We start from the raw sequence: 13682 nt of genomic DNA on the forward strand, positions 1-13682 counted from the left end.
AGAGTGTTGTTATAGGTGTGAGCTGCCACAACCTGACCAATTACTGAATTACTGAAAATAAAAATACATACTAGTTTTCTGGTATCTTTAACAAAAACTCCACAAATGTGCAAAGAATCAAGTCTCAAACCTTCTGCCTAATGCAGGTTTTTCCAAATATTTACATTACTTTCATTAAATTTTCATGCACAAATGTGTAAAGCAGAAAAGGACACAAAATGAGCCATAAAAGCTGGTAGAAGAATTTTATTATGTGACTTAAGTAGGTTTTTGCATTCTACTAACAGAAAAGCATTTTTTCACACCTTATTTAACCTAACAAATTATATACTTCTGATTTTATCTACATGGCTTCGGTATTACACTATTGAAAACCCTCCTTTTGTACGTACTTTGGTGCAATTACACAGTAAACCCCTCCAGAAGACAAAAATATTCTCAGTCTAAACTTAAAACGGAACAAAGACATTAATGCCAAGTTTGTGCATCACCTGGTAAAAGATTGCAATAAAAATCAACAACAGTATGCTGCTGAACACACACAGATGCTGAGACATCTGCCAGCTTCAGCCAAACCTTTGTAGGAATGCTTTAACATCTGGGTTTATTTTTACTGCAGTTTTCACATATGATAGCTGGGACTGTACGACAATGAAGAATAGTCTCATCTGCAAAAGAGACTCTACGACTGGTCTTGAGAAGGGAACTGTCTCTTGGGGCTCTTAGTGATATACAGACGGATAGAAAAAAAAAATTGCCTTAAGAAAAGTTTCACAATTGACTAAACATCTGAAACATTTTTATCACAGCTTTCATATATTAAAAAAGTTTCCTCCAGAGATGAAGCTTATTTATGGAATAAAACCTAGTCACTATCATCTGACCCATGTTCTGAGCCTCGGTCTGAGGCCTCATTGTTGGATCCCTCTGGTTCCGATTCATTTCCAGAACCTTGGCCAGAGCCCTCATTATCAGATCCTCTCTCGGATTCCCGATCTGACTCAGCACTTGGCGAAGCTGGGCGGGAGTCGTCATTCTCAGAACCTCCTGAGTGGCTTCTCCCTGACTGCACAGACTCATTGTCAGACTGTTCGGAACCTGAAGGCCTTCTCTTTCTGGATGGCTGGTCGCTGTCTGAATCCTCATCTGACTGCTGTCTTCGGGGCCTCTGGGGACTGCCAGCCTCACTGCCAGACTTGTTCTGGTTCTCATCGGAATCGCTCTCTGATGAGGCATGTCTCTTCTGCTGCTCATCCTCGTCTGAGTCGCTGTTGCTGTTGCTGTTCCTGGGATGTCTGGGAGAGATAAGCACCAGTTAGACTGACGATCTGGCTCACTGGGGCCTTGACAAGCAGAGATAACATGCTTTTAAAGAACAAGGGCATTTACTGTTGGTGGTCACACAGGTATTCATTTTGTGATTTTTGGTTTGTGTGCTATTCTATAAATTTAATATATTTATCAATTAAAAATGATTAAAAAGGAAAAAAGAATAAGGCATTTTAGCTATGAGTCATAAACAGAAGATGATTCTCACTGGGTACTTATTATCAGAATGAAACATTCTCCAATTTTATATGTAAATTATGAAAAGGAGGGGAAATACTTATCTTTATACACAAAGTAATAGCAATAAAGGTGAAACCTTTGGATCTCAGCTAACTATCAAGACTTTTTTTTTTTTGAGAAAAGATCTCAAGCTGTCTCCCTGGGTAGAGTGCCATGGCATCATAGCTCATAGCAACCTCCAACTCCTGGGCTCAACAGATCCTCTTGCCTCAGTTTCTCTATTTTTTTTAGTAGAGACAGGGGTCTTGCTTTTGCTCAGGCTAGTCTCAAACTCCTGAGCTCAAGCAATCCACCCACCTCAGCCTCCCAGAGTGCTGGGATTACAGGCATGAGCCACTGCGCTTGTCCTGGTTGTCAAGACTTTAAAGAACTGACCCTCTGCCGAGGCTGAACCGTGAGACACTCCCTGTCCTATTACCATCTGTGCTGGCAATGCCTGAAGAAAAGTAAAGTCACTGTTTGTATCCTGAAGTTTGCTATTGGATTAGGTCTCCTTAACCATCACTTAGACTTACTCAAGATAGAAAGATGGAACTAAGAGGGTCCTTTGGCTTATTTCTTTGTGCTCCCGAGTTCCCCCTCTACTTGTCAGACGATGTATAAAAGGAAGGGAAGACATCCTTTTTTTTTTTTTTTGAGACAGAGCCTCAAGCTGTTGCCCTAGGTGGAGTGCCGTGACATCACAGCTCACAGCAACCTCCAACTCCTGGGCTTAAGCAACTCTCTTGCCTCAGCCTCCCTAGTAGCTGGGACTACAGGCGCCCGCCACAATGGCTGGCTATTTTTGGGTTGCAGATGTCATTGTTGTTTGGCAGGCCCGGGCTGGATTCGAACCGGCCAGCTCTGGTATATGTGACTGGTGCCTTAGCCGCTTGAGCTACAGTCGCCAAGCCAGGAAGATATCCTTATGCTTAGAATGGTGGTAACCCCCCTGGAAGTCTTGGCTTCCTGGAGGCTCTGGGGGAGAAGAGCATTCTCTCTCAGAGTGCTGCCACTGTGACAGCTGCTTCACAGTAGACATACTTCTCTGGCATATTCCATAGTTTTGGTTTCCGTGACAGATACTCCAAGAAAGGAATACTGAATTCTATAGGGTTCAGTCTACAAAGGATGAGGGAGATGAAATTCATTATTCTCTTCAGAAATTAACATATTCCTATAGACTGAAGATTCTTTCTTCTTCAATCAGAAAGAAGATTGAGGCACATCATACAGGGTGGCCATAAAATTCATGTGCAATTTTAAATTCCACACCATTTTAAATTGCATGTGAACTTTATTGCCACCCTGTGTAACTTAGGTCACTCTGAGAGAACATGAAGAGTGACTAAGAAGGGGAGCCTGCATATTTATTGTGTATACCTATTAAAGGTCAGTGGGTTCCCTGAGGTCCAATTCATTTCACTCCATCTGGCCAAATAAGCAAACACATTTTATGATGTTCAGGACAAAGTTTACTGATGCAAGTGGCTCAAATAAACTTGGCCTTGACCTCAGGCACAGTCTTGGCAGCAACTCATCTTCAATGCTGGACCTTTCTGCGCATATATATATATATATATATATATATTTTTTTTTTTTTTTTTTTTTTGCAGTTTTTGGCCTGGGCTGGGTTTGAACCCGCCACCTCCAGCATATGAGGCCGGAGCCCTACTCCTTTGAGCCACAGGCGCCGCCCCTGCCTATATATTTTAACAGTGCTTATTCCTTTAAACCCACACATTTCACTACACTGATCATGCATACCTCTAACCAGTGTACCAAAGTATTACTGTGGGGGCAAGAACAAAACAGTGCTTTCCGGAAAAACAATCCAAATTTGTGTCAGCCAGTATCTTCAGTGAAAAAGGGAATTGCAAATCTTTACAGATAGTTCTCTAAAGGTCCTTACCCTGTATGGCCAATCCCCTACCAGAATCCTTAGCTTCTATAACATGTTAACCCCTGCCTCACCTCTAACCAACCAGGCTTCCCTATTCTTCCTTTAAGACTCAGATCAAACACCTTTTCTTTAAAAACAAACAAACAAACAAAAAAAAAAACTTCTACAATTTCTACTACCACCCAAATTCCATTAGGTATGGCCCCTGGAGAGCAATAAATTCAAAATTTAAATGATAATACCTATAGCTCTGCAAGGTGGTTTTGGTTTATTTGTTATTCTCCATTACCTCTAAAGCAAGAATTCCTTGGGGAATTTATAGATCTGTATCTCTAGTGCTTACACTATCTTACAGAAAGCCTATTCAGATGTCTTCTGAATCAATGAATGGAACAAGGTGTAGTATAGTATTAAGAGTCCTAGTCTGGGTGGCGCCTGTGGCTCAGTGAGTAGGGCGCCGGCCCCATATGCCGAGGGTGGCAGGTTCAAACCCAGCCCCGGCCAAACTGCAATAAAAAAATAGCCGGGCGTTGTGGCGGGCGCCTGTAGTCCCAGCTGCTCGGGAGGCTGAGGCAAGAGAATCGCGTAAGCCCAAGAATAGAGGTTGCTGTGAGCGGTGTGACGCCACGGCACTCTACTGAGGGCGGTACAGTGAGACTCTGTCTCTACAAAAAAAAACAAAACAAAAACAAAAGAGTCCTAGTCTAAGAATCAAAATGCAGGGCAACATGAGCTTGGGGGGCAAGTTAGGACAAATAAAGTGAGCCATGAACTAAAGGAGAAGACAGTTAAAGCAGTCTAGAATAAGCATGCCCTCCACGGAATAGGCAGAGCTGATGTCACTGTCCAACAAGGGAGGAAACAGTCAAGAAATCCTTGATCCCCACATGGCCAGGACACCAGGCTACTCATAATACTATTAGTGGCAGGGCAGCAAAGTGATACATTTCATTTAGAAAGATGTCATCTAGGAAATATTAACTAATATTCATGAAGAAATGAAATTTCAAAACAGGTTTTCTTCTCTGAGGGAGAAGCATATAGTAAGATATAATAATGTGTTAGAACAATATGTCGGCTGAAGTTCTTCCGACTATAAGATTCCAAGGAGCTGGGGAGAAGACATTTTTGCCCAGTGGCCACTCCTAGCTGTCTATTTCCTCCAACTTTTAAGATTGTTTCCCCCTTTGGAAAAAAGAAAAAAATATATATTATTTGCCCTAGCACAGACAGGCTGATTAATAAACACTTTGGTTTACCTTCTACCTTAGAAGAATTTACCAAGGGAAAAATTCCTACCCTTCATCAGCAATTTTAAGTTTATCCTCATCTGAAGAATCATCACTTGATGATATTATGGCTTTGGATTTTATTTTTCCCTTCATGGAAGGAGGCAGACGTTCTGGTTTTGGCTAAAGAAAGAAATGTCAAACATAATAGATTAGTCAGGAATCTTATATCAGGACATCTTGTTAAACTGGGTTTGCATTATGATGATACAATCAAACAGCTACCAATAAACTTTGAAAAGCATTTGTGCCTGAGGAAGCTGCAGGGAAAGAATGTATTCTAGTGTATGTAATCTTTTATGTCTACCAGGGGACAGAAAAACACAGTACTGTAAACTTACAGTCTTTTTCTTCTCTGTTCTTGGTGGACGGCGCTTTTTCAGTTTGGGACCATTTTCTGTTTCATCATCATCAGATCCTTCTTCTCCCTTTGGAGGTCTTAAATAGTGAACACCAAGAGAGTCTGTCAAGAGTCACTCATGCTTACAAAGTTCAAGACTACTTTGGCATTAAGTTATTATTCATTTTAAATTTCCTTCTTAAGGACACTTGTACTAGACGGTTTATTGCAGCTCAATTTACAATTGCCAAAATGTGGAAACAGCCTAAATGCCCACCAATCCAGGAATGGATTAACAAGCTGTGGTATATGTATACCATGGAATACTATTCAGCTATTAAAAAAAAATGGCCTGTAGTCCCAGCTACTCGGGAGGCTGAGGCAAGAGAATCGCCTAAGCCCAGGAGTTGGAGGTTGCTGTGAGCTGTGTGATGCCACGGCACTCTACCGAGGGCAATAAAGTGAAACTCTGTCTCTACAAAAAAAAAAAAAAAGAAAAAAAAAAATGGAGACTTTACATCCTTCGTATTAACCTGGATGGAAGTGGAAGACATTATTCTTAGTAAAGCATCACAAGAATGGAGAAGCATGAATCCTATGTACTCAATTTTGATATGAGGACAATTAATGACAATTAAGGTCATGGAGGGGGGGAGGAAAAGCAGAAAGAGGGACAGAGGGAGTGGGGTGGGGCCTTGGTGTGTGTCACACTTTATGGGGGCAAGACATGATTGCAAGAGGGACTTTGCCTAACAATTGCAATCAGTGTAACCTGGCTTATTGTACCCTCAATGAATCCCCAACAATAAAAAAAAAAAATTTCCTTCTACATGGGTGCTATCTTCAAACATATTGTATTCAAGGGCAGATCATAATTCTTGCTACACACGACTCAGGTAAAAGCATGAATTTAAGCAATGTCTGCTGATTAATTAAATCACTGTCGAGCTCTGTCTTTAATCTACATTTGAATCTTTTTTTTTCTTTAAAGACAAAGAGTCTCACTCTGTTGCCCTAGGTAGAGTACCATAGTGTCATAGCTCACAGCAACCACAAACTCTTGGGCTCAAAGCGATCCTCTTGTCTCAGCCTCCCAAGTAGCTGGGACTATAGACACCTGCCAAAGGTCTGGCCAGTTTTTCCACTTTTAGTAGAGACAGGGTCTTGCCCTTGCTCAGGCTGGTCTCAAACTCCTGAATTCAGGCAATCCCCCTGCCTCAGCCTCCCAGGGTGCTAGGATCAAAGGCGTGAGCCACTGCACCCAGCCTACATTTGAATCTTGCATGTGGTGGAGTGTAGAGTGACAGAGAGAAGGTGAGAAAAGACAACGCTCCAGACCTCAACATCTTTCTCCTCTTCCTTCCCAACTACTAATTCTAAGCCCGCTAATGCCCTCAGCACAGCTTCAATTCCAAAGGTTTATGTTTAAATAAATTCATCAGATTCTCTTCCGGACACAGTCAGCCAAGGGTTGGGAAAGGCAGTTCTAAGATAGCTAAATGAGGTTCCAGGACAGGAAAGCACCAAGAGATAGAACAGATCAGCTTAGGCAGCACCTCTATGTGAGAGAGGGAAGGGCACCTTTAATCCTAGCAGCAGATGGTACTGGCTGGTTTAAAAGGCATATTAACATCTTAAGCATTGAGAAAAACCAACCATGAAGTGGGCACTGCTGTCACCATTTTACAAAGAAGAAATGAAGACTGACTTTTCCAAGACTGCACATACATAGATAGCATGGACACAATCCAGGTCTTCTCATTCTAAATCACACACATTTTTCCAATAAATATAATTTAAAGACACGAGAAAGGCAATTATGACTAATTTGTAGCTCTAAGAAGGAAAGCTGTAGAAAAGTACAAAAATTCCAAGTACTCACGGGATTTTGTAATGGGGTCTATTTTAGGATTAAAGTAGGAAATGGGGGTCCAGAGCGGTGGCTCAGGCCTGTAATCCTAGCACTCTGGGAGGTTGAGGCGGGAGGATCACTTGAGCTTAGGAGTTTTAAGACAAGACTGAGCAAGGGTAAGACTGTCTCTAAAAAAAAAAATGAATACAGTAGGAAATGGGGGCACAAAAGGGTATACTGTTTGGAAAGATCAAGTGATCACTAGGGGTTCATAAATCATTATTTTTTTTTTTTTGAGTCTCATTTTGTCGCCCTCGTTAGAGTGCTGTTGCATCATAGCTCACAGCAACCTCAAACTCTTGGGCTTTAGCGATTCTCTTGCCTCAGCCTCCTGAGTAGCTGGGACTACAGGCGCCTGCCACAATGCCTGGCTATTTTTAGAGACAGGGTCTAGCTCTTGCTCAGGGTGATCTCAAACTCACGAGCTCAGGCAGTTCACCTGCCTTGGCCCAGAGTGCTATGTTTATAGGCATGAGCCACCAAACCCAGCCTCAAACATTCTATTTTTTTTTTTTTTTTGGCCGGGGCTGGCTTTGAACCCGCCACCTCCATATACAGGGCCAGCAACCTACTCCTTTGAGCCACAGGCACCGCCAGCCTCAAACATTCTAAACATAAAAAGTTTCAGAAGGTGAAAGGTCTTTTGCCACTTTTCTAAGGTTATTTATCATAAAACACATTAATGATTACAGTACCTTCTCCTCTTCTTCTTCTTTCTCTCACCACCCTCCTCCTCTTCGCCTTCTTGTTCACTACCACTGCCCTTTCTTCTCTTCTTCTTTTTGGATACAGGTAGGTCATCATCGGTGTCATCATTGACAAATTCATCAAACTCTCCTCCCTTCTTAGAACGCTAAGGTACAGAAAGGAGACATATTCTATTAGTCATCGGACAAATTAGAGATCTTTCATTAAGTCACACAGAAGAGGTACTTGGCTAGGCCTGTATTTTATTATTTTTTTTAGAGACAGAGTCTCACTTTGTCACCCTCGGTAGAGTGCCGTGGCATCACAGCTCATAGCAACCTCCAGCTCTTGGGCTTAGGCGATTCTCTTGCCTTAGCCTCCCAAGTAGCTGGGACCACAGGCACCTGCCACAATGCCTGGCTATTTTTTTTTTTTTTTTGCAGTTTGGCTGGGACCGGGTTTGAACCTGCCACCCTCGATATATGGGGCTGGTGTCCTACTCACTGAGCCACAGGCACCACCCTAGGCCTACATTTTAAACACTTCTAATTGGGATAAATGTGTTAATTGGTTAAAACTTTGTGAAAACTATTAACTACTTAAAATGCCACGATAAGATAAAATGTACGTAGCTAACCCTGGAATGCATTTCTTAATACTGTATACCATTTAATCATTCCATGTGTTGGAAGACTATTTCTTAGCAAAGGAAGAAGTCAAAGCCAATAACTAAGTACAGACTGAATTTAACCAATTATCTTCATTTCTGAAAGCCAAAATACAGTGGCTGATGTCACTGGTACTAGCAGGAATCATCTTACCCGTCCACCACCACCACCTCTTTTCTTTTCTTTTGTTGCTTCAGTCTCACCAGTAAACATAAGAATATTTTTGGTCTTCTCCACATACTGGGCTCGCTGTTCCAAAAGTTTCTTTTGCTCTTCCTTTTCTCTGAGACGTTTCTCTTCCTATGAATGAAAAGTAACAAAAACCCCATCAAAATGTTCTCATGATGAAAGATTCATGGCTGCCATCCTAAGCAGATGACTTAAAAAAAAAAAAAATCCATAGTATGTATATGTGCACAATCTTTAACCCTAGTGTAACTGGGAAATACAATAGATACCTGTTCTTTAAGAAGTTTTTGCCTTAAGAGTTCCTTTTCTTGCTCTTGCTTGGCTCGCAGCTCCCGCTCTTCTTCATCTTGTTTGCGTGCCCGGGCCACATGGTACTGGGCCTGGCTCAGTAAGTCAGAGCATTGCCTAGAACATTTCAGATTTAAAGAAATATGAATGCAGCTAGCATACTTTGTTCAAAAATGCAGAGTATGTGTCCTTGCACAAACTGAGAAATCTGAAGGACTATTAACTGATAACTATGTAAAGTCTTAATTTATAAAATCAATTTAGTTTATCATAATCTAATACTGTCAATTATATTCAGGTTCCAAACTATAAATATCCTTCCAAAGATCTGCAACATTATCTTCATATAGGACTCAGAGCCAGGAATTATATCTTGACTCAGTGACAAGGCTAACATTAGTGAAATAGTATTTTCCCCCATAATCTATGTACTCGTACTAAGTCAATTTTGCGAAATTCCCAGATAAGAAAAAAAAAGCCTTGGTATAGGTTAGAGTCCCCAAGAGGAAGGAGTGTGAAAGGCCAACCTCTGCTCACTACTGCATCAGTCTCCCAGCCCAAACTGATACCACCTCAAAGTCACTTTCCATAAATAGTAACATTACCTGGCTTCTGTAGCAGCAAGGGCCAAATCAAATCTCATTTTATCTCCCACTTTACTCAAGTAACTGAAATATCTAAACGGAATGAGAAAATAAACTACTTCAAAAAAAATTCTAATGAAACAAAGCCTTTTAGATTTTTAATCTGTTCTATAAAGTCTGATAAAAGGTTTACAGATTGACTTACATGAATTTATTTAACGGGTAAGGAAAGGCTACCATTTCAATAGGAAGATTGTATATGCAAGTAATTTTTAAAAAGACACTCCTCAATATGACATTCTGTATTTTTAATAAAAGACAAGTTCATCAAGATACAATTGTATTTATTATCAGTAAATTCACAAATATCTAAAAAAAAATTAAAGCAATGAATATTTACTAAATACTAAATTTACCAAATACAGCAGGATGGAGTTAGGAGGCTCAGGCCATAAAAACACTTAATTTACTAGGTAAGGCCAAAATCTTAGACAACAAAATTCAAATAAGGTTGGACAAAACTTGAACAAATGTCATGTTTTAATTTCACTACACATTGAATTACCAAATAAATACTATAAGGTTAAATAAATTTTGAGCTGTGGTATGTAAGCCTATTAAGCAATATTTAAGAGGTAAGACTTTAAGCCCACGTCAATGAAAATCAACATCCGATAAACAGACACATGTGTAAAAAGGAAAATTAACATAGAATCCAAACATTTCACAAGTGTAAAATGCTGAGTCATATTATTATTAGATAATGAAAAATCTGGAAGGAAGGTGTTTGGTGGGAGAAGGGAAGGTATTTGATGGGATCTTGACTAATGTGCACAAAGCAAGGGTGTATTTTTAAACAATTAAGAGTAAACTGTAAATGTCTGACCATAAAAAATTAAGTAAGTGAGGTGATAGTTATATTAATCAGTTTGATTTAAGCATTCCATATTGTATATCAAACCATCACATTGTACCCCATAAATGTATACAGTTATGATTTAATAAAAAAAAGAAAAAGAAAAAAGAAAAATCTAGGACAAGGTTGCAAAGCTAGCCACCAGTTCTAGGGGTCAGGCCATCTGATACAAATCTAGTAGATGTTGGCTACAGTTTGGAGCCATCTGGTGGAAGTAGCTGTTTGCTTTGGCTTAAATATCACTGGAATGTTTCTAAATGGTTATCTTTTGAGGGAAGTGATTTTCAGCATCTTCAGATAAATGGCTTTAAAGAAATAAAAGCATTAATTTACTTTTTAGAGATAGGGTCTCACTGTCACCCAGGCTGGAATGCTGGGGCACCATGATAGCTCACTGTAACCTCAAACTCCTGGGCTTATGCAATCCTCCTATTTCAGCCTCCTGAGTAGCAGGGACCACAGGTGTGCACCACCATGCCCAGCTAATTTTTCTTACTTTTTGTAGAGACAAGGTCTCACTATGTTGCCCAGAATAGTCTCAAATTCCTGGCCTTGAGTGATCCTCTTATCTCAGTCTCCTGAAGTGTTGGGATTCCACAGCATTATTTCTGGCTGAAACAAAGCATTTCAAAGGTTGTTTCTGGCCTGTGCAGTGGCTCATGCCTATAATCCTAGCATTCTGAGAAACTGAGATAGACAAATGTTTGAGTTCAGGAGTTAGAGACCAACACGAGCAAGAGTGAGATCTTGTCTCTAGTAAATTAAAATAACTACTGGGCATTGTGGTGGGCATGTGAAGTCCCAGCTACTCAGGAGGCAGAGGCAAGAGGATCACTTGAGCCCAAAAGTTTGAGGTGGCTGTGAGCTATGTGCCACAGCCCTATACTCGGTGACAGACTAAGACTTCATCTCTAGAAGGAAAAAAAGCTTGTTTCTACAAAATCTTTACCTATGTGCAAGCTCCAGTTCTTTCACAGCGTTAAGTACTTCCTTCAGATTACTTTTTTCATCTTTTAGGACAGAGGTAGCTAATCTTTGCAGGACCAAAGCCACGTTAAACATAAGAACAGTATCACTAGGCGCCACATGTCTAGCCTGTAAATAAAACACAAAGCAAATGTTCCATATGGCCAAATGACATGATAAGAATTTTAGTCAACAGTGTTAGTAGTTATAGGACATGCATAAAAAAGAATTTAAAAGTACAATGAAGCATAGAAATAGATAGGACTAACAATGAGTTCTCCCTTTTACCTTCAGCAAAGTCTGTTTGCATTCCTGTAACTTGCCACACTTGAAGAGGGCTCGGGCCAAATAAAGCACAACTTCTGTGTTTTGGTGCTTATAGAACTTCCTGAGGCAGTTTTCATACTATAAAATAAATAAATAAATAAATACAAAATAAAGAAAAGAAAAAGTTAAATATAACAGATTAAATTATTTCAAAATTTTAAACAATTTTAGAGCATGGGAAAGGGTATTTTATCCTTTCAATGGTTAATTTCAGAGACAAATTTGAGAAATGATTTTTGACATTTATCAGAATACATTTTTATAACATAAAAATCTGATTCATTAGAAAAACTAGATGCCAGGCGGCGCCTGTGGCTCAGTGAGTAGGGCGCCAGCCCCATATGCCACGGGCAGGTTCAAACCCAGCCCCCACGGAACTGCAACAAAAAAATAGCTGGGCCTTGTGGCCGGCGCCTGTAGTCCCAGCTGCTTGGGAGGCTGAGGCAAGAGAATCGCGTAAGCCCAAGAGTTAGAGGTTGCTGTGAGCCATGTGACGTCATGGCACTCTACCTGAGGATGGTACAGTGAGACTGTCTCTACAAAAAAAAAAAGAAAAACTAGATGCTGGTGGTGCCTATGGCTCAAAGGAGTAGGGTGCTAGCCCCATATACCAGAGGTGGGTTCAAACCCAGCTCTGGCCAAAAACTGAAAAAAAAAAAGAAAACTAGATGCTGAAATACTTTTCCATATGAAATTTGGACTGACACTGAAAGAAAGGGTGAACAGACTGAAAAGCTTTTTTCTTTTCTTTAGTAATATACCCTAGCTATTGAGCACGTATTTGAAGTCAGACACCTGGCTCCTTTGGGTTATACTCTCTAGCATCTTATCTTAAGGTTGGTGGAACCTATTGGCAGTGAGAAGTCTTAGAGTTCTGGTTATTAACTTCTTGGTAAAAACCAATATAAAACCAGTGTTGTTTAACATGAACATAGCATTTTTGACCATGGAATACATCTTGTCATAGGTAAGATCTTTTTCATAGAAAATGGCAAGACACTTTTCCCTTGAATACCCCTAGTTATTTGTTTGTATTTATAAATGGCAACAATGTCATTCTGCAGATCAGGAAGCCAACCTCAAAAAACAAACACACAAATAAAAACCTCTGAGGCTACTATATGCTATCTGGGTTTGGTGAGTACCCATGACTGGAATCTTTCCGATATTCTGAATACTGATACTAACTCATTCTTTCCAGAAAAAGGTAAACCACTTCCAAGGTTTTTCTCTGGCTATAATATTCCCATGGAGCCCAAGAACCTTTTTACTTTTTAATGATATAGATTCTCTGTATGACTTTTATTTTAAGTTGATGCACTCAACTAATATGATCAGTATAACAAAATTCTACAGTCATGAAAAATTATCCCTACGGAATTTTTCTTTTTTAAATAAGTCATTCAACCTTTCTGAAACTCAGTTTAGTTTCAAAAGCTGGATGAACAAACAAATATTAAATCAAACTATTTACTGGGTATTAACTATTATGCCAGGCATGTTTAGTGTCAAGTACTTTTCATAGACTGGGCATAGTGGCTCAGGCCTATAATTGTAGCACTCTGGGAGACCGATGTGGGTGGACTGCCTGAGCTCACGGGTTTGAGACCAGCCTGAGCAAGAGCAAGACCCTGTTTTTAAAAAACCAGCCAGGCACTGTGGTGAGCATCTGTAGTTCCAGCTACTTGGGAGGCTGAGGTAAGAGAATCGCTTGAGCCCAACTGTGAGGTTGCTGTGAGCTGTGACGCTATGGCACTCTACCAAGAGCAACAAAGTGAGACTCTGTCTCAAAAAAAAAAAAAGTACTGTTCATACTGGATCCTCACTAAATTCTATGAGGTTAAGGTATAATTATCTCCATTTTACAGACGATGAAACTACTCAGAGAGGATGTCATTTGCCTAAGACATACAATTAGTGGTGGAACCAGAACTCGAATCTCCGTCTGGACACCAAAGCCTGGCCTTAACATTCTACAACTATAAATCTCTGAATAAACACAGTATCGCAAGAGACAGCATGCAGCTCCCCAACAGAGCAAGAATGGTTAAGCAAACACCTGCTC

At 40.2% G+C, this 13682-nt stretch overlaps 1 protein-coding gene across 1 annotated transcript in view; it reads right to left on the reverse strand.

The window, feature by feature from the left end:
- Window positions 1–228: 228 nt before the first annotated feature.
- The window catches only part of CTR9 (CTR9 homolog, Paf1/RNA polymerase II complex component), a 32980-nt gene continuing 19526 nt past the window's right edge, over window positions 229–13682 (reverse strand). The window contains exons 17-25 of the mRNA XM_053560525.1: window positions 11579–11695; window positions 11274–11419; window positions 9430–9501; window positions 8806–8941; window positions 8501–8647; window positions 7688–7845; window positions 5082–5178; window positions 4751–4863; window positions 229–1295 (exon numbers count right to left, since the gene is read on the reverse strand). Of these exons, the coding sequence (XP_053416500.1) occupies window positions 866–1295; window positions 4751–4863; window positions 5082–5178; window positions 7688–7845; window positions 8501–8647; window positions 8806–8941; window positions 9430–9501; window positions 11274–11419; window positions 11579–11695 (1416 nt within the window). The 3' untranslated portion in view covers window positions 229–865. The remainder of the gene's footprint in view (window positions 1296–4750; window positions 4864–5081; window positions 5179–7687; window positions 7846–8500; window positions 8648–8805; window positions 8942–9429; window positions 9502–11273; window positions 11420–11578; window positions 11696–13682) is intronic.

The sequence above is a fragment of the Nycticebus coucang genome, chromosome 14, assembly GCF_027406575.1.
Source record: "Nycticebus coucang isolate mNycCou1 chromosome 14, mNycCou1.pri, whole genome shotgun sequence".
NCBI lineage: Eukaryota > Metazoa > Chordata > Mammalia > Primates > Lorisidae > Nycticebus > Nycticebus coucang.